This window comes from Ovis aries, chromosome 1 (assembly GCF_016772045.2).
Source record: "Ovis aries strain OAR_USU_Benz2616 breed Rambouillet chromosome 1, ARS-UI_Ramb_v3.0, whole genome shotgun sequence".
NCBI lineage: Eukaryota > Metazoa > Chordata > Mammalia > Artiodactyla > Bovidae > Ovis > Ovis aries.
In genome coordinates, this window is record NC_056054.1 from 197476709 (window position 1) to 197502289 (window position 25581).

The 25581-nt window shown below is 36.6% G+C and overlaps 1 protein-coding gene across 4 annotated transcripts in view; it reads right to left on the reverse strand.

The window, feature by feature from the left end:
• The window catches only part of IL1RAP (interleukin 1 receptor accessory protein), a 153929-nt gene that overhangs the window by 32573 nt on the left and 95775 nt on the right, over positions 1 to 25581 (reverse strand). For all 4 annotated transcript variants that reach the window (XM_012097075.5, XM_060404767.1, XM_012097111.5 and 1 more), the window contains 4 exons: positions 19716 to 20001; positions 15149 to 15335; positions 818 to 983; positions 269 to 340 (listed from right to left, as the gene is read on the reverse strand). In XM_012097075.5, the coding sequence (XP_011952465.1) occupies positions 269 to 340; positions 818 to 983; positions 15149 to 15335; positions 19716 to 20001 (711 nt within the window). The remainder of the gene's footprint in view (positions 1 to 268; positions 341 to 817; positions 984 to 15148; positions 15336 to 19715; positions 20002 to 25581) is intronic.

Consider the following 25581-nt stretch of genomic DNA (forward strand, 5'->3'; position numbering starts at 1 on the left):
AACAGAAGTCACTAATCAGGAGAGAAAAACTGCTCACAGAGGAAAAAGAGAGCATCTGCCCTGAGAGAAGCAGAGAATCCCTGAGCTGCCCGAGAGATCAAAGAAGGAGCTCATCCCCAGAGCTGATTTGGTTTCTGATAACACTTCTGTTTCAACTCATGTGTTTCTCTACAAGAGCTCTCTATGCTCTTGCATTAACTTAAGTGACATTTTTAGATATTGTAATTAAGAGAATCTAACTGCTATTCAGAGGCACAGCTGTAATTACCCGGTTCTTTCTCATAGACCACATGATCATCAGGTGAATAGATGTGAGGAGGCATTGCATCATTTGGGGAGCCTGTGGTAGAGAGGGAGGAACCAAGGGAGATGATGTCAAATCACGGACCTTTAATTTCACATAACCTATTTCAAAAATCTGCTCTTCTGTGAAGATTGCCCAACTTCCTGGCACAATTTGTCCATTCTTGAAAGGACCCACAGTTCCATGTATAATCAATTACAACACTTCTTTCATTTAAAACAAGCAAACAAAGGGAAAAGAATACATTAAGTATCCTTCATGTTTCAAACAGAACTATTTTATCCAGTGTTTTTGCTTTCCAAAGCCTATAGGAGGTAGGTTTCTTTCTCATACTACTTAGCAATTAATTGATTTCAAGTCTTCCTCAATTGTTTCTTTTATACATATTTACAGTAAACAAAATGCTAAGCCACTCTTCTTTCAGAATTTACATACTTCTTTATAACAAAATATTAAGAGCCTGAACAAAATTATTGCACTTTGCTGTGTGCACTTAATATAAATCATGCTTACCTACCACCTTTACAGTCTGAGTTCTTGTGAGAGTGAAGGTACGTCCATTTTCTGGATATGTGACCACACATGTGTAATCTCCATTATTTGAAACCATGGCTATGATAAAGCTCAAGTTCATGCCTTCAGGTAGTACGTTATTAAAGTTATGTATTTTACGACAGCCCTAAGAAGAAGTAAAGGAAAATATGTTTACATGCATAGAAAATATACAAACACATGCATTCACATCTAACTTTGCACAGAACACAGACATATCTATGCTGGCAACAGTTTTTATAAAACTATTTTGGTCCTATATTTGATGATGTTTCTGCTAAGAGTGCAGTAACTTTTATTATCCTTTCTATAAAAGGGAAATGAATATTCTTAAACTGAAATATGAATTCAAAAGCACAAGGTTCCTGTCTCAAGACCTAGTGTTCAAATTCTGGGAATTTCAAGTTAATAGTAAAGCATCGTCAAAGTTTCAAAAAAAAAAAAAAAAGATGGTTAAGGAAGCTTAAGCAAATGCATACACTGCTACTTAAAAAACAACTATTTTTCAATATTTCTACGCTGATTATGTTAACTCAGAGTACAGTCATTCTGACAAGCTAGGCTCTGCTTTAGATGTCTGGTTTTGGCATTGGCATCTGTTGACTCACCAGATCAGTTATTTCCAAACTTCTTTGTTTTTCTTCTGTTTATCCCATTTCTTAATTTGAATAGCAAAGACTCCAGAATTTAAAAGTAAAATATATTTTATGAGTCTTGGCAAACGTTAAGAGTTTATTTGTACTCTAATTCATATTTTCACATAACTCAGTTGCATTTTAAAATTTTGATGTTAAAATATCTCATTCAACATAACTAGAATCCTGTTTCAGATCGCTCAGCCCCACTAATTGGCTGTATTGTTTTACTCTTTTCCTTTAAAGAAAAGAACCAATACATCATATGTGACAAAAATATGCATTGAACATTTAATTTCAGAAAAATTTGTGTTTCCTTTTGATAATCAATACTTTATTTTTGACAAAAAGAACTGGGTATCCTTAAGGTACTCCAGATCTTTAAAAGTCTCAGGAGCCTATTATCAGCTTGTACTTTCAATTTCCTATGCTCATACATTTAACTTTAATTCTTGTATCCTCAAGGTTTTCTTACTTCAATTCCTGGCACATATGTTTTGAAATATGACAGTTCTACTAAGTGGCACATTTTGTAATTCTCTGTCACAAGAAATAACATCTTTTAAGAATAGTACGAAACTTCTGATTCATGGTAATGATCATCAAGAGGAAGATGACATATACTCTAGTTATTTTCTTGTATATGAATACAATTTATCCTGTTTTGATAAGCAGTGCCTCTAGACAATTGTCACCTCAGCACAGTATTTCAACACTCTAAAGTTATCACAAACTAGGCAACAAAACCCCATATGCTATAATAAATTTATGTCATATTTGGTTTACATTGAGTTTATACTATCTATAGAACTATATAATTTATCTAGCAACTTTTGGTTAAATAGTTCAAAGTTATTTTCCTCTTTCATGTGTTAGCTTAGCTGTCCATGTGAAGTAGACAAATCAGATTAAATATACCTTAGTTTTATGGGTGGAAAACAACGAGATAGATAAAGAGATATTCTAGATTACATACTGCGGAGCTAAAACCCAATTTTTTTAGACAGCTGAGTAAAGGTCTTTCATTAGCTTCTTGATGAAGAATGAACATTAATCTTCATCCATTAGTTGAGGCTGAAAAAATTATACTGAGACCTGTGCATTGGAAGGACTGATGCTGAAGCTGAAACTCCAATAATTTGGCCATCTGATGCAAAGAACTGACTCATTTGAAAAGAACCTGATGCTGGGAAAGACTGAAGGCAGGAGGAGAAGGGGACGGCAGAGGATGAGATGGTTGGATGGCATCACTGACTCGATGGACATAAATCTGAGTGAACTCCGGGAGTTGGCGATGGACAGGGAGGCCTGGCGTGCTGCAGTCCATGGGGTCGCCAAGAGTCAGACACAACTGAGCGACTGAACGGAACTGAACTGTGCTTAGGTGTACTGCATCGTTGTATCCTATTCCAAACTTAGCAAGTCTAGAATGTTCTTATGCCCATTTTATAGATGAAAATACAAAGGCCTATAAAGGTTAAGTGATTACCATTATCATGGAGCCAGGCAGTGTCAGAGCTGGAATTTAAACCTAGATCTACATGTTTTGAGGGACTTGCTCTTAATCCCACCAGACACTATCTCCCCACCCACAGTGGTTCTGACACACCCGGGACCAGTCCCAGTATTAATAGTGTGATGTGGTTGTTCTATGAGTTTAATTCTTAGAATTAGTGGTAATCTGGAAAAACATAGCTTTTGGTATGAGAAGTTAGCTACTAATACTAAACTTGTCAACAGCACTCCTTAAAAAAATGTTAAAAAATATTTTTTACCCACTGTAGTATGTATATATATATACATATATATATATGCATATATATATGTCAATAGCAGAAAGTATAACATAATATTGTAAAGCAATTATACTCTAATAAAAGAAGACCCAAGACAGTCAAAAGGTTAAAAATATTTCATATTTTTCAAATCAGTAAAACAAAAACACACACAATTTTTTTTAACTCACCACATATCATTTATGTAAAAACTATTTAAAACATATTGCTTTAAGAGATATAGTATGTGCTATAATTATAAAGAAATTTCAGACTCAAAGTCTTCTCATTCATTCATTCACCCTTGAATATTAATCAGTAAACTGCATGCCAGGCACTTTTCCAGGTTCTGAGAGTACAGCACTGAATAGAACAAGAGTCAGGCCTCATGGACTTCTCATTAACAGAGAAATGGAATCTGACGCATCTAAACTGTAAGGAAAATGTTACAAAACAAGTGTGTGTTGATCTTTTGCTAAAGTCTTCTTTCTCTTCACCTTATTCCAAACTCTTGAGGATGGACTTGAAATTTGGGCTGAATATGCCTGACTATCTTTGGTTCTACGTGTCAGTGTTGTAAGTCAAGTTCTCTGGGATTTTCTCCTCTTTCCATAAGGAAATATAAAAATATAGGCCAAGGACAGGTTTTCTTGGAGCTGATTTGATTGGAAAAATATTTCAAATTGAGGAACATTCCATACAAAGGAGTGAAAAACTTTGGAGTCTAATCTACCATTTAGAAAAATGTGATCATTCAAAATTAAATTAACAACAAAAACAATAAAAAGCTATTAGCTTACAACACGTTAGAAGGGGAAATGAACAAAATTTATACATTATATGTTTTTATGTATGTAGTGGGGGTAGCTTAAGGGCATTGTTGAACTAAAAACACCCATTTAGCCTGTAGTATCTGATGAGCTCTGCTTTTTATAAGCATCTGCTTCTCGAGGCCCTTCATGGACCTAAGACATAAAGGGAATTTTTGAACATAATGAATCATTCTTGAAAATAAATCCTTCATATTTTTGGTGATTTCAAAATCATTCACTTGGAATCCAGAAAAAAAAAGATATGAACAGAGATTTTGATACCCCCAAAATAATAAAAAGACATTTCCAAATATAAGAAATAGGTTAACAACATGTGGATTCCACTATGAAGCAGATATCTGACTAGAAGACAAGTCATTCACTGAGTTGAGCCATCAGTTCCTCATTCTGAATTTGAAACAGAAGTTAAATAGGAGAGCAACTCTTCAACCACGCAATGGTAGCCTTGGCAACCTACCACAGTATATAGGTAAAAATAAGCATAAGAAATGACTTTGAGATCCTTGAGAGGAAATAAGTCATGTGGTGAGGTACGGGGTATGGGTGAGCAGATGGCTTGACTAAATAAGAAAACAAATATTTCCATTCAATAAGCCTACTGTTTTTAAAGAACTCTGTTAAGGAACAATGATGGAAAAGACGGTTCTATCCTGAAAGATGATGCTGTGAAAGTGCTGCACTCAATATGCCAACAAATTTGGAAAACTCAGCAGTGGCCACAGGACTGGAAAAGGTCAGTTTTCATTCCAATCCCAAAGAAAGGCAATGCAAAAGAATGCTCAAACTACCACACACAATTGCACTCATCTAACATGCTAGTAAAGTAATGCTCGAAATTCTCCAAGCCAGGCTTCAGCAATACGTGAACTGTGAACTTCCTGATGTTCAAGCTGGTTTTAGAAAAGGCAGAGGAACCAGAGATCAAATTGCCAACATCTGCTGGATCATGGAAAAGCAAGAGAGTTCCAGGAAAACATTTATTTCTGCTTTATTGACTATGCCAAAGCCTTTGACTGTGTGGATCACAATCAAACTGTGGAAAATTCTGAAAGAGATGGGAATACCAGACCACCTGACCTGCCTCTTGAGAAATCTGTATGCAGGTCAGGAAGCAACAGTTAGAACTGGACATGGAACAACAGACTGGTTCCAAATAGGAAAAGGAGTAAGTCAAAGCTGTATATTGTCACCCTGCTTATTTAACTTATATGCAGAGTACATCATGAGAAATGCTGGACTGGAAGAAGCACAAGCTGGAATCAAGATTGCCAGCAGAAATATCAATAACCTCAGATATGCGGATGACACCACCCTTATGGCAGAAGGTGAAGAGGAACTCAAAACCCTCTTGATGAAAGTACAAGAGGAGAGTGAAAAAGTTGGCTTAAAGCTCAACATTCAGAAAACGAAGATCATGGCATCCGGTCCCATTACTTCATGGGAAATAGATGTGGAAACAGTGTCAGACTTAATTTTTGGGGGCTCCAGAATCACTGCAGATGGTGATTGCAGCCATGAAATTAAAAGACACTTACTCCTTGGAAGAAAAGTTATGACCAACCTACATAGCATATTCAAAAGCAGAGACATTACATTGCCAACTAAGGTCCATCTAGTCAAGGCTATGGTTTTCCCTGTGGTCATGTATGGATGTGAGAGTTGGACTGTGAAGAAAGCTGAGTGCTGAAGAATTGATGCTTTTGAACTGTGGTGTTGGAGAAGACTCTTGAGAGTCCCTTGGACTGCAAGGAGATCCAACCAATCCATTCTGAAGGAGATCAGCCTTGGGATTTCTTTGGAAGGAATGAGGCTAAAGCTGAAACTCCTGTACTTTGGCCACCTCACGCGAAGAGTTGACTCATTGGAAAAGACTGTGATGCTGGGAGGGATTGGGGACAGGAGGAGAACGGGACGACAGAGGATGAGATGGCTGGATGGCATCACCGACTCGATGGATGTGAGTCTGAGTGAACTCCATGAGTTGGTGATAGACAGGGAAGCCTGGCATGCTGCAATTCATGGGGTCGCAAATAGTCCGACATGACTGAGCAACTGAACTGAACTGAACCAAATCTACAGATGGATATATGCGGTCTAGTGGAAGACTGCAACAAATACTATGAAAGGCATACTGGGATGGGGAAGTGGAGGAAGAAGACCAAACAGAAAACATTTAGAAAATCTGTATGGAAAAAGAAGATCTGAACCGGATCTTAAAGGACAGGTAGATTATTAAGTCATGCAGGAACAGGGGAGACATGGAGAGGTACCCTCCAAGGACAGAAAAAAAGTACAAACAACATCCTTCATTACTCTTACAACATTTTGCTCTCCATGTTAGCACTTAACTAACTTCAACACAATCATCTCTTTTCATTTATCTTACCTCTTTCTCAGAATATTTACTTCTATGGAGTAAAGTGGGGGGTAGGCAGATTAGTACTTCATCTGCACAGCCAGCAACTGCTCAATGCTGGACACATGGTAAATGCTCAATATATTGGTGTTGCATGATCAAAATTATAAACTGAACCAGAGAAGCAAAGGGATAATACATGGACCTGCAAGCTCACGTGGAATGCAAATGATAATAAGATAGTGAGTATACAGACTTATAAAGATATGGGATGGGTGAGCTGTAGGATGAATGGGGAAAGTAGAAGTAAGGATAAAAAGAGTTAAGCTAAGATACAAGGATAGAAGAGTCAAAAATATCTACTGACATTTTTGCTCCCAAAATTAAGTTGTTATAAAATACACCACACTTGTTCAAAAAGACTCACAAGAGTTTTATACACCAGTCACTTTAAGTGAGCAGAACTATGTCATGCAATATCTGTGCAATAAAAATGGACAAAATCCCCTCTAGGTGTCTGGAGAAGGAAATGGCAACCCACTCCAGTGTTCTTGCCTGGAGAATCCCAGGACGGGGGAGCTGGGTGGGCTGCCGTCTATGGGGTTGCACAGAGTCAGACATGACTGAAGTGACTTAGCAGCAGCAGGTGTCAGGCACTGAGTTAGAAGCTAGGCATTCAGTAGCCAGTAAAAACAGAAATGGCCCTTATTCCCATGATATCTTCTAGTCCAAACTAATTCATTCAATTTTTAATCAATTCCTAAATACAAAATACATTGACTCAGTTTTATGATATGTGCTTGATAATCAAGGGAAAGCAAAAGAGAGAAGACACTACTTCATACAGAAGAGAGGAATGCAATCATTACAGTAACAAAGTTGAAATATAAATCAAGTGCCATCAAAACATAGAGCAGGTAATTCATCCAGCCTAATTCTCCCAGAAGGAATTGCAGATATTTGAACTGAGTTTAAGTTTAAAAGATGAACCTTTAGGTCCTCAGAAGCTCTAAAACTATATGCAAAATGCTGTGTGTAGATATGCATGTATGGAATTGTGTGTATGTGTGTGCTCAATCATATACCTGTGCCCAACTCTTCGAGATCCCATGCACTGTAGCCTGCTAGGTTCCTCTGCAGGGAATTAAATAGGTATAATTTAGAAAGAGACTATGATACATGCTTTCTTTATATGATAGGCTAAGTGCTATACTATGCTAAGTTGTGTCAGACTCTGCAACTGCATAGACAGTAGCCTACCAGGCTCCTCTCTCTATGGGATTTTCCAGGCAAGAATGCTGGAGTGGGTTGCCATTTCCTCTTTCAGAGGATCTTCCCGATACAGGGATCAAACCCATGTCTCCTGCATTTCCTGAATTGGCAGGTGGATTCTTTACCACTGAATGACCTGGGGAACCATACTTCCTTTATACCAAAAGTTAAATATCACTATATAGGGACAGTAGGGAAAGGAAAGAGATAAAGAACCAACCAAAATACATTGTCAGATCAAATGAGCACTTTAAAAATAACATCTATTACATAGACCTTGCACTAACTTCCTGATAATATGTGCTATGCCAACAAGAAGGCCAACCCTGGCAGTTTCAGAAATGTGCTTTACTGATGGTACTTTCCAAAGATTTTCCTATTCCCTGACAGGTTTCTAGACAATATCCAACCACTTGTGATGAATTTCATACTGAAAATTAAAGGTAGATATAAAATGCCAATTTTAATGATTATACTAAGGACACAGACAACAAGCTTTTTTTGAAAATTGATATCCAGAATGATATCTATACTGTTAAATACCAACTGAGAGCATTTCAGCAGCTGCTATAAATGTAATACCCAAAGCATTCAATAAAATGGTCTCTCCAATCCTCAGGAAGAAAGGGAATACTGACTTTGTTTTCATAAAGTGTCTTTGGGGAAAAAAATTCAAATACCCAATTATAACAACGAGGAAGAGTAACCATCCATTATATGAATGTCAAAATGACTTGTCCTATTTTAAAGCTCATGTGTCCAAACCATTTAACAATAATAGTGAAAATAACAAGATCATACTTGTGTCATGACCACTATATATCTGGTAGGCTCTGTGAATAAACAGGTAGCCTCCAATTTATATACATGTTGTGTTTCAGAAGTTCTTTCAGAAGCTGGCTATTTGAAATTCAATAAATGACATAAACCGCAGTTTGCTTTTCCAAGTTAGTTACAAACACTGGCTTACTCAACATTTACTGAACATCGATTTCACTCACAAGACTGTTGCGTTAGAGAACTGTGAATTCTGGGCCCTGGATGAAGAAAACCATGCCATGCAGAAGACAAGGAGAGAAGGGAAGACGTGTGGGGGAAGAAAGCAAAATCCTGCCCCATTTCCCTAAGACGCCAAGACAGAAATGTTGGACTTTCTATTCCCTCCAATCTCAGTTTTTCTAAGCTCTTTCTGATTTTCCAGGGTCCTCTTTTCATAGGTTTCCTTATGTCTCACAGTCCAGTCTACAACCCAATATGTGTTCAGAGATAGTCCTCCCCTTTAAAGTGCCCTTTGTCCCAGAAGTAAAGACTGGACCAACCTTCTCTGTGGCCTTTCTGAAGAGCACAGGGTTTGAAGAACTGGCCTGCAATTCCAGATTCTCATCTTATCAGCTGGATTGCTTTGAGTAGATTATATAAGAGAATATGAAAAGTCTAGGCTCTTGATATAGATAGCATAGTGTTGAATCTTGGACAAATCACTCAACCACTCCACACTTCAGTTTCCTTGACTATCATGGCTCAGAGGTTAAAGTGTCTGCCTGGAATGCGGGAGACCCGGGTTCGATCCCTGGGTCAGGAAGATCCCCTGGAGAAGGAAATGGCAACCCACTCCAGTACTCTTGCCTGGAAAATCCCATGGAGGGAAGAGCCTGGTACGCTACAGTCCATGGGGTCGCAAAGAGTTGGACACGACTGAGCGACTTCACTTCAAGTTGAGATAATTGAGTGAAATTATTAAAGCATTTAGAATTCCTGTGCTCAATAAATGTTAGTGATTATTGTTTGTATCTCCAAACATCCGTTTCCCAATCTACATAAGGTTAATATCTACCTTGAAGGATTGTGATGAGTATTATGTATGATGATATTTAAAGTACATAGCACAATGTATTGCCCTAGTGGAATGAAAGAAATATTCAGTTCAGTTCAGCTCAGTTCAGTCTCAGTTGTGTGTGATTCTTTGTGACCCCACATACTACAGCACGCCAGGCTTCCCTGTCCAACACCAACTCCCAGAGCATGCTCAAACTCATGTCCATCGAGTCGGTGATGACATCCAACCATCTCATTCTCTGTCATCCCCTTCTTCTCCTGCCTTCAATCTCTCCCAGCATCAAGGTGTGTTCCAGTGAGTCAGCTCTTCACATCAGGTGGCCAAAGTATTGGAGTTTCAACTTCAGCATCAGTCCTTCCAATAAATATTCAGGACTGACTTCCTTTAGGATTGACTGGCTTGATCTCCTTGCAGTCCAAGGGACTCTCAAGAGTCTTCTCCAACACCACAGTTCAAAAGTATCAATTCTTGGGTGCTCAGCTTTATTTATGGTCCAACTCTCACATTCATACATGACTACCGGAAAAAACATAGCTTTGACTAGATGGACCTTCGTTGGCAAAGTAATGTCTCTGCTTTTTAATATGCTGTGTGTGTAGATTTGTCATAGCTTTTCTTCTAAGGAGCAAGCATCTTTTAATTTCATGGCTGCAGTTACAACCTGCAGTGATTTTGAAGCCCAAGAAAATAAAGTCTCTCACTGTTTCCATTGTTTCCCCATCTATTTGCCCTGAAATAATGGGACCAGATGCCATGATCTTAGTTTTTTGAATGCTGAGTAAAATGAAAGAAACATTAGTTTCCTTTTTTCATTTCATTAGCTTTCATCCTTCTGCTAACAGGGAAGCAAATTTGCTGGAATTGATTAATGTGTCTTTTAATTACTCTAGAGTTATTTGTATTACTAAAAGAGACAATTTCTACAATGTCAAGGTAAGGAATTCAGTTAGCAACAACAAAGAGGGCTATTGTAGGAGGGCCAAGATACCTTGGTGGATGCAGGGAGTGACTATTGAAAGTAGAAAGCAAAATTAAAAAAAAAAAAGTAGCAGCATTGCTACACAGTGATTGGAGAATGCAGTTACCAAGAAACTTGATTTTATTCCCAGAATGGAAGCACTTAGGAGTAAAGCTGTCGATCAATTACCAAAATGTAGAGAAATAAAAGGCAGTGTAACACACATCAATAGCAGCTTTTTTCATAATCAGAGAATAGAAAAGATGGCTGGTTACTGGTTATCTTCTTTAGTCACCTGCACATTGTTGGGTATCTGCCATGGTCATGATTTTATAACCATGATTTTATTTCTTGGTCTCCTTTCCAGGCTTTCAGGTTTCATTCACCTCATGAACATGCCCTCCAGATTTGTATCTTAGCCCTTTTCTCACTTTATTTTGTCTACTTAAGGGCTTCAACTATCACATAAATGCATCTGGTTCTCTGCCTCCAGCTTTGAGTTCTTTTTAAATAAGCTTCAGACCCATACACATGTAGCCACTATTAGCCACTGCCATCTAGATGTCACACAGATAAGTCCAACTCATATGACAGGATCTAAATTCATTACTTGTCCCCCAAATCTGTTCCTCCTCTGCTATTTCGTATCTTGATTAATAGCACAGAAACTCATCTAATCAGGAAAGCCAGACATCTGGGAATTACTGGAGATACAGAGATGGATATGGCACAATTTTGCCCTCAAGAAACAGTCAAACTCATATAATGCCTATATGCAAACCTCTCTTTTTAAAACCAATAATAAATTCTCTTATAGAACTCATAATTCTACTTTTTGATAAGAATAGCAATTCTTATTTATAAACTTTCTTGAATTATACTGAAATCCTTTGAAACTATGCTGAGGAGGGCATATATCGCATTTTTTACCATGTCCTCCCCAGACTGCCGACATATTGCATTGAATACAGCTCATGTTCAACAAGTAGCTCCTGAATAAATGCATGAATAAGTGACTATAAAACAGTAAAGGAAGCTAAAAGTAACACTGAAGTAGTCACAAATAAATAGCTCTATAAGGGTATGTGAGGGAAAATCATTTCAACTGGAAAGAATAGAGGACATTTTGTGAAGGTGTAGAATTTCATCTGTTCTAAAGGAGAAAAAGATGATGTTCCAGGCAGAGGGATGTTCCAGGTGTGGAGAAAGAGGAGAAAATAATAGAACATGTATAAAAGTAAAACTTTTATTCAGACAATATTCAAAAAATACAGAAAGTGAATAGGGTCTCATTAGAAATGAGAGACCTTACTACAGATAAATAGATGAATATATTCTTTTAAACTGGAAGATATACTTATTAATGTAAAATTGTTAATATTATCCTTTTAATCCTTTTTACCATGAAAAACTACAATCATAGAGAGACTATACAATGATCCCTTCACCTGTATCTAGTGTCAAAGTACCAGTTCAAGCTATGTCTTGTTTCATCTATATCTACTCACTGCATCCCAATATTATTTCAAAACAGATCACAGACATTACACAATTTAATTCATAAATATTTCTGTGTGTACCTCTAAATGACAAGATCCCTTCTGCAAACATAACTACATTGCCCATTATTGCAATTTGAAAAGTAATAGTAATTCATCGATGTCATCAACATTCTGTCTGTGCTTATATTTCCCTGATTTCTCCTAACTTGTTTTACAACTTTTTTTGAATAAATCATGATCCACTTAAGGTCCATACATTGCAATTTGTTGTTATGTATCTTAAATCAGTCTTCTCCACCTCGCCTTCCTTTCCTGTCTCCTTTTCTTGTATTGATTACAGAATGAAGCATATATGGAAAACACTCAAAACATATGTATGAGTTAATGAATTAGTATAAAGCAAATACTTTTATAATCACCACTCAGGTCCAGGAATAGAACATTGACAGTCGGTTTTGAAAGTGCTCACATGCTCCATGTCAACTGGACCTTCCTTACTACCTCCCAAAGTAGCAACTATCTGTTTTTGCATAGTGAAATCACTCCTTGTTTTCAGTTACAATTTTATTATTCATGTGTGTATCCTTAGATACTATAGTTTAATCACTAAATCATTTTAAATGTATTTTGTTTCTTTTAATCTGTTCATTCTCACTCTATGCTGCTTTTTTTTTTTTGGCAGCTTATCTGTTGATGAACATAAAATATTTGGCCTATAGAGCTTCTCACTATTTAGATTTTGCTGACTGCAAACTCATGGTGCAGATCAATACATTCCTCCATTCTCTATATTTCCTGAAAAATGGAAGCAGGAGCCAAAGGTTTTATCAGACTCAGATTTAACCCATTTGGCACAAATACAGGTAATACTATATTCTTTCATTAAAAGCAATATGGCTGTTTCCCTTCTTATGATAGTAGCACTCATTGATGCTTAGATTTAGTAATTCATTGGGATTTGCAAAGTGATTATATACTTTTATAAAAATATACTTCCCTGAATTATTTCATTACTCAGTGTACATTTCTTATAGAAAAAGCAGAATAAAATCTTGATTTTTTTCCTGTTTATTAACCAGTTTTCAAGATAATGTGTTTATTTCCTATTAACATCCAAATACAGCCATATTTTGAAATATCACTATAAATTTATGGATTTTAAACTTAACTCATGAGATGCAACCTGTGAATAGCCTTGCTAAAATTCAAATTATTCCATCTTTGGCCAATGAAAAACTCTTAAATTTGGCTCCCTAAGTTTTTTCATTAATGACTTAAACAGAGATAGATACTAAGTTTTCAACTAGGATTATAGAATTGCCTGTTTCTTCTTTTAATTTTTTCACCTTTTCCTTTATATATTTTGAAACACTGTTACCAAGCATATATATTTTTTTATTATTTTTATGCCTTCTTGATGAGTTCACCTTTTTATTATTCTAAAAGGTCTTCTTTATATCTCATAATATCAATCATCTTACAGTTTACATATTGGTATATCCATTCTAACCTTTCTATTTTTATTAATCATTTTTTGATCAAAAATTTTCTATCTTCCATTTTTTTTAATCTTCAGGTATTATTTATGGTGTTCCTTTTCTGTTATCTTCCTTTTAGTTTAGCATTATTTTTGAAATTATCTTTTTCTAAAATTTTATTGAGTTATATAATTTCTGGAATTTTTTATTCTTATTTGTTATTCTTCCTCATCTTTCATCACTTCTTAACGTCTTTTTGCCAGTTTTTGAAACAAGTTGCAAATATGTCCTTGCATGCATTCATTTTTTTCTATAGAAATGTTATTCTGCTTCTTCTTCTTCTTTTCTCCTTATAGCTTTGAATGGGATTTTACCTTGATTCTTCTTTTTGTAAAGACTTTTTTAATGTGGACCATGTTTAAAGTCTTTATTGAATTTGTTACAATATTGTTTCTGTTTTCGGTTTTTATTTTTCTGGACATGAGCCCTGTGGGATCTTAGTTCCCCAACCAGGGATGGAACCTTTGCCTCTTGCTCTGGAAGGCAAAGTCAACCACTGAACTGCCAGAGCAGTTTCTTGTTCATTGTTATGTAAAGCTAGTTTTTCCTGACCTTTAGGATTTAATTGAAGTTTTCAACTTTACAGAGCTCCTTCTTCAAAACTATGCTCTTGAGATCCCCTGATTCTGTTCTGCTCTTCCATTCTCAGCCAGTTCTCTTTCCATCCTCTACATTGCCCTGACCCTGTTTATTTTGATCTTTGTTTCGATCAGCAGTTTTTCCTCAGTGTGAGTGGTTGTTTTACAGAGTTCTGAAGCACAAAACCTATTTCAATTCCTTCAGAATGTCTAGCTATAGGCTTTTCAGACCTACCCTCTATAGAGGGCAAAACCCCTCCCAATTCCAGCTGCTGTTCTCCACTGGCCTTTTTGGGATTCTCATGTTCTAGAGCCTACCAGATACCATATTATTTCCATTTCCATCTGCTTCCTTCTCTATAGACACTGAATCTATATGGGTCATATTAGTGATTATATCACTTGGTTTACTGAAAGTGATTCTTATGGATAACTTGTCATTGAGTTTTGTTTTAAATGTTGCTCAGGAGTTTGGGGATTTGGCTCAGGTGGATATTTGAAGAGATAAGAAAACTATGCTGCCGCCACAAATCCATCTCCCAATACTTTCATTTTTGATTAAATAATTTCCTAAGGTTTCAGATGTCAAATAGATCATAGATCAAATGTGCCCACAAAGGAGGGCAACCATGAAAACACATACAAGTATTAAGTACTGTACTGATTAACTAAAGAGTAGAAATTCACCAGAGGAATTTCTAGTGAAGCGTCTGACTTCACTCAGCAGTGAGTAGAAGTTGGCAATATTTCTCAAACTGTATTTCATAAGAAGTTAATAGAAATAAGATAGTTCTGGTAGCCCAGAGATTATAATTTAAGACATGATGAGTTGAGGCAAAGTCTCCACCACTTCCTTTAAAATGGGGAAAGTGAGGAAGCAGTAAAAGATTTGTGTAAAGTTATTAAGGAAGAAATTATGACGAGACAAATCTCAGTTTCTATATTAATTCAATTTAACAAATAGTCATTATTGTTTTAGAGAGGGTAAATGACCTCTAGTTTGCTTACCATATACCAAGTGATGTTTGGTTTGATATTAGAAGGAAAAAATCCATCTATGTTTGGACAAGAGATCTTCTGAACACCATATTCTAAATACAGTTTATGCACTGGAAGTTTCATGGGAGAATTGAAGCAGTTATCTTTTTGAACCACTTCCAGAGGAAATGCAACTTTGCTGCAATAGGTGGTATTCCTGAAAAGAAAAATGTTCAGTCAATGGGCAGTTTCGTTTGTTTTCATGCTGCAAACACATTGAAATGAGCGAAGTGAAGTACTCCTAGGTACTGAGACTTTATATATTAGGTTCATGTAACAATTAAATGTGTTATGGAGGTATTTCCTAGAACAACAGACATAACAAAATAAAGACAGACACAATTAACTACTATTGATAAACTACTTACATTTTTAGATATACTCCTAAATACACATGTGTGTGTGTGTGTGTATGTATTTATGGACTTCCTTTGTGGCTCAGCTTGGAAGGAATCCACCTGCAATGCTGGAGACCTGGGTTCCATCCCTGGATTGGGAAGATCCCCTGGAGAAGGGAACGGCTACCCACTCTGGTATTCTAGGCCAGAGAATTCCATAAACTGTGTAATCCAAGGGGTCAAAAAAGAGTTGGACATGCCTGAGCGCCTTTCACTTTCATATGTATTTATATATACACACACACATATATATATATATACACACACATATATACACATATATATCTGTTGTTCAGTTGCTCAGTCGTGTCCGACTTTTTGTGACCCCCATGGACCAGAGTGCTCCAGGTTTGCCTGTCTTTCACCATCTCCCAGAGCTTGTTCAAACTCATGTCCGTTGAGTTGGTGATGCCATCAAACCATTTTGTCCTCTGTCGTCCCCTTCTTCTCCTGCCTCCTGCCTTCAGTCTTTCATGCTCACTTGTGTCCAACTCTTTGTGGCCCCATGGATCACAGCTCACCAGGCTTCTTGGTCCACAGGATTTTTCTAGGCAAGAATATAGGAGTGGGTTGCTCCCCCTCCTCCAGGGGATTTTTCCCAACCCAAGGATCAAACTTGCATCTCTTGTGTTTCCTTCACTGGCAGGTGGATTCTTTACCACTGAGTCACCTGGGATATAAAATGTTTAATACCCTTAAAACACTCTTAATAACACTAGTACTGGAAAGGCAAAGGTAAGAAGAGCATATTAACTCATGGTTGATACTGGTATAAACAAGTTTTGGAAAAGAAATGTTTCCAAAAGTATTTTTAAAAGCCTAACCTTTGCCCTAGTCACCCTGTTTCTGGAGATGTTTTCACACGACAGAAGTAGGAAAAGTGAGAATAGAGGGAGCACCTGATCAAAAATGTCCATCCTTTGCTGTATCAGCAAGGAAGATATTGGAATCATTAGAAACACATATGAAAAGGAAGCCTGTAAAAAAACCATGGTACAACCATCCAGAGTTGTTGTACACACACACACACACACACACACACACACACAAATCAACCACACACACACACAAATCAACCACGAAGGGAAAAACTAACAAATGCATAGAATGTGTTAAGATGGCTGGGGAACTGTATTTATGTCTTTAATGTTTATATAAGTCATTTCATCTGCCTGGAGGGTTCTTCTTCTCCCATCATCCTACTTTTCACTTGGAGGTTTATGTCATCCTGTATTTAAATTAAGACTTTCATCCTCTCAGCATGTCAGACAATTCCTTGGTTGAATTTATCGCATGGCATAGCCATATGTGTTTTCTTTTATTTCTTGCATCTAGCACAATACCTAAATTTTCAGTTGGCACTGAATAAATATTTGTTAGCAACATGGGATAGATGTAAAATTGTGTTACATATAGAAAAACAATGAAAAGAACATAGATAATAACAATAAGTGATTTTTAGGGTGATATGTAAATGGGTCATTAATTGTTCACCCTCTTTTGTGATTTCTCTCAATATTTAAAACATCTTATATACTCAGTAACTCATGAACTAAGACTAAATCCAAAGGAAGATGTGGGAGAATACATTACCCTTCCCAAGATGAGAGGAAAGCGCATTTAAAGATGACTTATGACAATGGTAATAAGGTGGAAAGGGTGAGTGGCAAGCATGATCTTTGCCTATAAATAACAAAAGGTCTTCCAAGAAGAAAAAATGTTCCATAGGTGGACATTACAGAAGGTAAACTTCAGATTAATAAGATACATTTTCTGACTATAAAAATAAAGTGATGAATAATAGTTAGAATAACTTTTCCAGCTTCATAGGTCAAATATGAATGTTATCTTAACAAAGGTATTGAAGCAAGAATACAAGCAGTAAAATCCTAGAGGATGAACCTGAGCTTTATGGTGTTAATGACATCAAGCCGATGATTTCACATGGTTCAGCTTAAGGTCATTCTCAGTTTAAGAATCACCACATGATTACAGGAGGCTTCTGATGCCCCCACCAGATAAGTTTAATTCAAATTTTCTTTAGAGATGTAGAAGACAGGCAGAAGGTGAATTGAAGAGATGGCAATCTGGAAACCGATAAATAACAGTAAAGATACACTCAGACCTTGAAGATCATGAGCCCTGCTTCTATAATGAAAAGAAGGCTGAAATTGTTTGAGAGAGAGCTCTAGAGAAGTATTATATTGGTAAGGAAAAAGAAATAGAGGTACTGAAACACTAGAATGCATAGCAGACAAAGGTCAACCAGAAAGCTACTGACAACCTGTTCCCAGGTATTTGCTGAGGTCCATGTATGGAATGTTACTAGATTATTAATTGTCAAAGATAATAAGGGGCTCAAAGAACACTTAGGCCAACTTTTTCATTTTGTAGGTTTACATACCAAAGCTGTGTTAGAACATAAACAATGGACACATGAGCTCCTCAGAAGTCTAAACCCCAGTCTAGAGTTCAATCCAATAAAATGAAATAGAAGGGGTGAAAGCCTCAGTGGATTTAAGAGGTAACAGGAGACTTTCAAGGTCACGTTGATTAATATGTGGGCTTTTTTTTGTGATAAAGAAGTGCTTTTTCACGAAATCACATTGGCTAAACTTATCAAAATATAGTTATGGTTCTCCATCAGAGAACAGTTAACGTCCATTAGAGACAAAGAACATTCAAAAGCTGTGGGATTACCTATTCTTCTGTTTTTGTTATGTCATCTAGCTCCACTATTACGGGCTAGGTTGCATCCTCCACCCCAAATTCATATGTTGAAGTTGAGTACTTCAGAATGAGACTGTATTTGGAGATGGGTCTTGAAATTAAGTCAAAGCAAGTTGATATGGGTGGACCCTAATCCAATAAAACTGATGCTCTTAAAAGAAGAGAAGACTGGGACACAGAAGACATGGGGGAAAAGATGCTAAGACCTGAAGAGAAGATGTCCCTCTACAAGCCCAGCAGAGATGAATGAAACAACCATGCTGGCACCTTGATCCGGGAATTCTAGCCTCTAAAACAATAAGAAATCAGTTTTCCATTGTTTAAGCCACAAATCTGCAGTATTTTGTAATGGAAGCCTAGAAAAACCAATGTACTTATTAAAAGGTAGGAAACAATGTTTTAAAATATCCATAACCTAGATGAGAGTTTGAAAAATAAAGTAAAGCCTGAAAGCTGAAAGGGGACCTCAGGGAGTCAAAGAACTAAGCATTAAAATGGTAAATTGTCAGAGGAACCTCAGTTTTTTCAAGATTTTTCTTCAGAGCAAAAACAATATTAATCTGTTGTAAAAGAAAAATTCATATACTATGAAGTAAAATGCAGAATCTATATGAAACTTCACAAGAAAAAAAAGTGGGTTTGTAATAAATTTTGTAGTAATGGTAGAATGCTTTGGATTATATTCTTAGATTCCCAGAGATCTGGTGTTCATTTGCTTTATATGGAAATTTTGATGAAAAGTTTGAAAAGCATTGTTTTAAGTGCATTTGATGCTTCTCAAATATTCTTTCATCTATATGGCATGCTGAGGCTTTTGCTCAGTTGTGTCTGATTCTTTGTGACCCCATGGACTATATAGTCCATGGAATTCTCAAGGCCAGAATACTAGAGTGGGTAGCTGTTCCCTTCTCTAAGGGATTTTCCCAACCCAGAGACTGAACCCAGGTCTCCTGCATTGCAGGCAGATTCTTTACCGCTGAGCCATCAAAGAAGCCCTCATTCTGTGCTAGGCACTTAAAAAACTGCCAAGAATAACAGACATGAACGGGTTCTACTGCCAGCCCTGTTCACTGTCTAAGGAAACAGATACATCTCCAAGTGACTCAAAAGTGGAGGTAGATTCCAGTGTCAAGGAAAAGGAACATATGAATAAACCTCCATCTCTAGACAACTCTGATGTATGTCTGGTTTGAAAAGGAGCCACAATGGAGAATGTTCTCAGAAACTCAACCTTTCTCTCTGCACATCTCTTTCAGCTAATCTCAGCTAAGCCGATGAGGTGAAGAGTAACTCTTTCTGGATAAATGCTTCCTTCTTCCCCTCCCCGGGAGTTTCTTCTACACCCATCATTTAGATAAGGGTTCAGGAACAGAAGCAAAAAGGGAAAGACACCACAAGGGTCAGCCTACCTTAGCATGCAGGTATAGTTTCCCGTGTCATTGAGAAGCGTGGGCCGGAACCACAGCACGTCTTTCTCCTTACTAATGCGGTTCTCAGGGAGGCGGAAGTTAATTGGCTCCTCCAGGTCCCGGTCCTGCCTTGTCCAATACCAGATGAGAGTAAGGCCTGCTGAATGGGCTGTGCTGTAGTTATATTTCAAGAAGTGTTCAAAGAGTGGGCACTTGATACGAGCTGGTTCATCTTCATACACTTGGATCTGCCTCATGGTATCTAGTCCCCAGTCATCACAGCGTTCTGGAATAATCAAAAAGAAAGAAATGGCAGCTGAATCATCTCACCTCCAAAGAACATACCTTCTCCTTAGGATACCCCCAACCTTTTTCGGGACCCTCTTCTCGGGCCATATTAATTAGCCTCTTTCTAATAAAAGCTTATAATAGCTGTGTTGTGAAGAGATGACTTCCTCTCAATCCTTCATCATCTTTTGACTATCTCTTGGATAACAATGTGATCTGATAGTTTGATCCTGTTGAACCCAACAAGGTATGAGGGAGAATCTCACCTGGACAAGAAATCATGTGCTTTTTCACTCTTCTGGGGACAAAGGCAATTCTAAGGATAAGATCATAACTGAAAAGAGAAGACTCCTAGTTCTCCCCTGGTCTCCAAATTTGGGGGCTAGATCTTCACTGTCCAATAGCATTAAAATGCCTGCCAGATATTTAAGTAAAATGCTTGCCATGTTATTTTAGATGTCTTGATTGCCACATTAAAGAAATAAAAAGAAGCAGGTAAAATTAATTTTTATATTTTATTAAACTTGATACATCTAAAACATTGCAAATATTAATATTTTATACTGACATTCTTTTTTATAATAAATCTTCAAAGTTCAATATACTTTACACTTGTTGCACATATCAGACCAACTATAATACACAGGAACGCTTTCTAGTAAAAAGGAGATACATAGGGTAGAGCTTAGGCACCCTGCTGGTAGCTACACCCTACAGAAGCAGAACTGTCAGACCTTTTCATAGCTGATCAAAGATGCAAGAGCAGGGCCAGCTTGCATCAGTAATAAATTAAAAGAGGTTTGTGATCATTTGTTAGGCAACATCTTGGGGGTAACAGATAGCTAATAAAACAACTAACAATGACTAATGTTGATAAAAGCAAAGAATTTGAAGATTTATGACTTGCAAAATGTTTTGTAAGTAAGTAATAAATCTCTAAATAAATAATAGATCTTCAGGAAATTTAACAAACTGACTTTTCTAAGACTCAACAAATTAGTACTGTTTACAACTGTAATGCTTCATTTAGAAACACCTTTTAAAATCTAATATACAGAAAAAAATGGAAAGACCAACATTTTGTTCACATTAAGACAAATTGATATTAAAATATTTTAATTAAACATATCATAACATTCTTTAAATATATTTTTAACCCACACTGAAAAGTTGTAGAATTAGGTCATTTAGTTTATAGGAAATTTTAACCACAGGTTTTTTTTTTTTTTTCAGATAAATAAGTCAGATTGAATACATGCATCTAATTTCATCTATTAATGAAACTTCACTAAAACTAATTTTTCAAGACATTATCCCAAGTAATAGCAATAATAAGAGAAAAGACAATATCAATACCATAACGGACAAAATGGTGACCAGTTTGGCCCATTTAAATGAAAAGTCCTAAATGAGGAGAGGAAAGCTGGAGAACAAACCAATCTGCAAAGTAGACTGCAAAAAACATCAGGAGGAGAAACTGTCAGTATCAAGATAAGTAATCACTACTACCTTAACACCCAATATTTCAGGGCCCTCTTCCTAGGCATATTGTAAGATTGTACTTTTATGTCCTTCTGAAATAAGAGGATGCCAGGTGACTCACTTTGGCCAAAATGATGTGCCAAGTGTCACCTGTGCTGAGTGTTTTAAGAGCCAGAGTATGCTTCACTATGCTTCCTTTTCTTCTGCCTTAGCAAATAGGAAAACATAGACATTGAGACTCCTTTAGCTTATTTCCCTTGATATAGATGGCATATGGCAAAGCTTTACTATTTTAAGTCATAGAGAATTAGGATTGCTTATCACCAATATGAATCATCTATATTATCCTGGCAAATGCAACCACATACCTTAAAAATAAGCACATATATGAAATAGTAAAATAAGGAGAAGTAGATGAAGGCTATATCAAAAAGTGCCATTTTTTGTTCCAAGCCCACCCTCCTAGCACTCAGTAACCTTTCTCACTGAGCTTCAAGGATTGGAACAGTCAGGAGAGTGTAAACAGACTTTACACTCCAGGGGGGAGAATGAATGAATCTCCTCTAGGAAACCTGACTACTTTCAGAGGAAAGATCTAACAATCTTACTAACAGAGAATTTTTTTAAACAACTTGTAGAGCCATATCATTTAACATTAAAAACTCAAGATTAACAAACCCCATACACACACTTAGAATTTCTAATCATCTTCCTAATTACTACTTTTTAAATACGAACAGCCCTAGGAGACATCTGAAAAAAATCTCAACTATTAACAGCAACACCCAAAGAAACATTGTAAAAAAAAATTTAATAAAACTAAAATTATTCAAGTAAAAGAAATCTTTGAAAACAAAACTATCATTAACATCCTCAGAGAGATAAGGAAACTTCTACATTCATCAAGCGAGAATAGGATGATACAACAGGAATATTCAGAGAAAAACAAAAAGCTCATTAAAATTAAACACATGATTGAAGAGAGGTAAATTTTAATAAATGGCTTATTTGGAAGTTGAAATTGAGAATTTTCTAAAGACTAGAATACAAAGAAAAATAAATTAAAAATAGATAAGAAAGTTAGAAACTAGTCCAGGAGTCTTAAGATCTCCTTAATAGAATCCCCAAAAGAAAAAAAAAAAAGAGAGAGAGAGAGAGAGAGAGAGAAAACTCTCAATTAAATAATTCAAAGCAAAAACAAATCTCAGAACTAAAATACATAACCTTCTAAATTAAAAAGAGCTGTCAATTGCTCCCTCACTGTGGATGAAAACAGACTTGCACCAAAAAATATTTTTTTTTAAACTGAGAATAGAAAAGATTATATAAACTACTGGCAAGAAAGAAAGAGAAAAAAAAAAAAACAGTCACATACTAGGAAGACTAGGAATCAGAACGGCTTTGCAACTCTCAAAAACAAGACAAGAAACTAGAAGATAATGACTCAGTGCATCTTACAGAAATGTTTTATCAAGGAGCTTATGTACACCCATGGCGGATTCATGTTGATGTATGACAAAACCAATACAGTATTGTAAAGTAAAAATAAATAAATAAATAAAAATAAATATGATTGCACAGGTGTAAAAAAAAAAAATCTTGAACCTTAAACCCAACTAAAAAATTTACATGTGAAAGTGACATTTTCAGACACATAAAGACTCAGTAATTTTTATTCCTATACTATTTTTCAAGAAGCTTCTGGGGAATGTGTGTCCAAAAAAAAAGAGAGAAAAAACAACAGAGGAAAAAATGAGAGCAAGGAGTAGGGGGATCCAACTAAAGGGAGAGGGGAAGGGATTCCCAGGATAACAATGCAGAACATCCTAGGAAAGCAGCTATACATTAGGGTTTGGTGGAAAATCAGTATAGATAGAAGAAAAATGGAGATCCCCAATAAAGAAAAAAACTATAACTGATGGATCATCCGAGTAGATTATCACAGTGAACAATCATGCTAAAGGGCAATTGAAAAGTATAAAAATAGTTACCAAAAGATACTACTTAGGGATTTCTCTGGCGGTCCAATGGTTAAGACTCCCTATTTCCACTGCAGGGGTTGCAGGTTCAATTCCTGGTCAGAGAACTAAGATCCCACACGATGAACTAAGATCCCACATAATTTAAACTGATCCCACATCCTTTTTTAAATTGTTATTTTGGCTAGGGACTTTTGCTTTGTTTTGTTTTAATGTGGACCATTTTAAAAGCCTTTATTGAACTTGTTATAATACTGCTTCTGTTTTATGTTTTGGATTTTTTGGCTGTGAGGCATGTGGGATCTTAGCCCCCACACCAGGGACCCAACCCACACCCAGTGCATTGGAAGGCAAAGTCTTAACCACTGACTGCTGCAGAAGTCCCAGCCCTAAGAAGTCTTCATGACCCTGAACAACAATTAATAGTAAGACAGATAAGTGACAGGTGGATTTTTTTAAAAAATAAGAGAATGCTAATTGTGAAAGGGAAATGGAAAAGGAGACATCAAAACCAGAAGGACGTACTCAGGCAGACAAATAGAGAACAAAGTTTGAAATGGAATTTTGGTGTTCACTGGGGCACACTGTGGCAGAGACTGGGTAAATCTTCATTAGCTCTGTTTCTCTTCTTGGTCCGTATGAAACCTGCATATCCGTGGCAATTGGGTTGGGACCATGTGACTTGGTTCTGGCCAGTGAGGGACCAGAAATACTGTACAGCTTGAAACTCCCAGCATAATCTTTGATGCTTTCTCTTTCCCTTCCATGGAGTCCTTGAATTTGTGAAAAGTGCAGCATGCAACATGGAAGGAGCCTGGATTCCTGCCATCAGTCAAAGCAGAGCTTCTCAGGAAAGCTTGGAAAGCTTCTCACTTTCAAAGAGTTAAACCAAATCTCTATCAATTAAGCCACTGAGATGTAAGACATTAATTTGTTATAGCAAATTGACTAATAAAGGAAGCCAGAATTTTTCTTTCATAATATAATAATAAATCAAGAGCAAACAGACTTATTTTTAAAACAACATGTTAAAGGCCCTTACATACTAAACTTTAAACACAGGTTAACAAAAATTTCTGTTTTATTCACTGAATATCTTTTCAACCAAATTAAATGCAATACAGTGTCAAGGGGAAAAGACATCTTATATCTGCAATGTATCTCCCTTACAGAATATTTCATGGATCAAATGAGTGTATCTATAGAGTGAATCAGACTCCTTTATAGTAGGGACCAAAAACCACACATATTAGTATCTATAAGCATTAGTAAAAATGATATTAGTATTGAGTTTTTTCTTTGGGGCATTTACCCATTTGAAATTAGTTCTGTGAGTTCTTTAACTTTCCCTAGCCAGCCACCTGAGGGAACTTTGTCAGAGATTTTTAAATTATTCAATGAACAAATAAAAATAAAATCTATGACAACAGGCTGGAGTGTCATGCAACACCAAATTAATTATATGATTCACTGCAGGCACCAGGCAAAGAAGATACTGGGGAAATGTCTGTTATGCAAATAGATGTACCTCTAATAACAGCAAAGGGAATTTAACGAATTACTGGCACAGAGAATTACTTTTTTGTTTAAAATGTCCCTTCTCATCCAGTGTACTCCATAGTGGAAGTCCTCTTTAAGTTGGCCCCTTAACATGGGAGGACTATAAAGTCATCATTTCCCTCGGTCAAAGGATTTCTTAAAGCTGGGGCTTGGTGGCACAGAGGACTAATGGGAATGTGCAAAGCCAAGTCACTGGAAAATCAACCCACGCTCCTGACAGCAATTAGCATTTATATAGCAGGGTATACATTTTAACTAATTAATCTCACAACACCCTCTTGGGCTTTCATGCCCATTCCCACATTACATGCCAGGAAACGAAAGAAAGATTAATTGACTTACTTTTGCCTGAGTGGTAGCACAAATAAAAGCTGCCTGAACATAGCTCTGGGAGGCTTGTTCCAAAGCTATGTTCACACATACAAAGCAAGATATTTCCCACAGGAAAGCTACTCATATATTTGTATTTATTAAATATTTACTGGAAGCCTGCTGTGTTGGGTGCTACAGTAAGAGAATGTAAATTTAAGAAATCAAGAAGCTCAAGTACAGGAGGA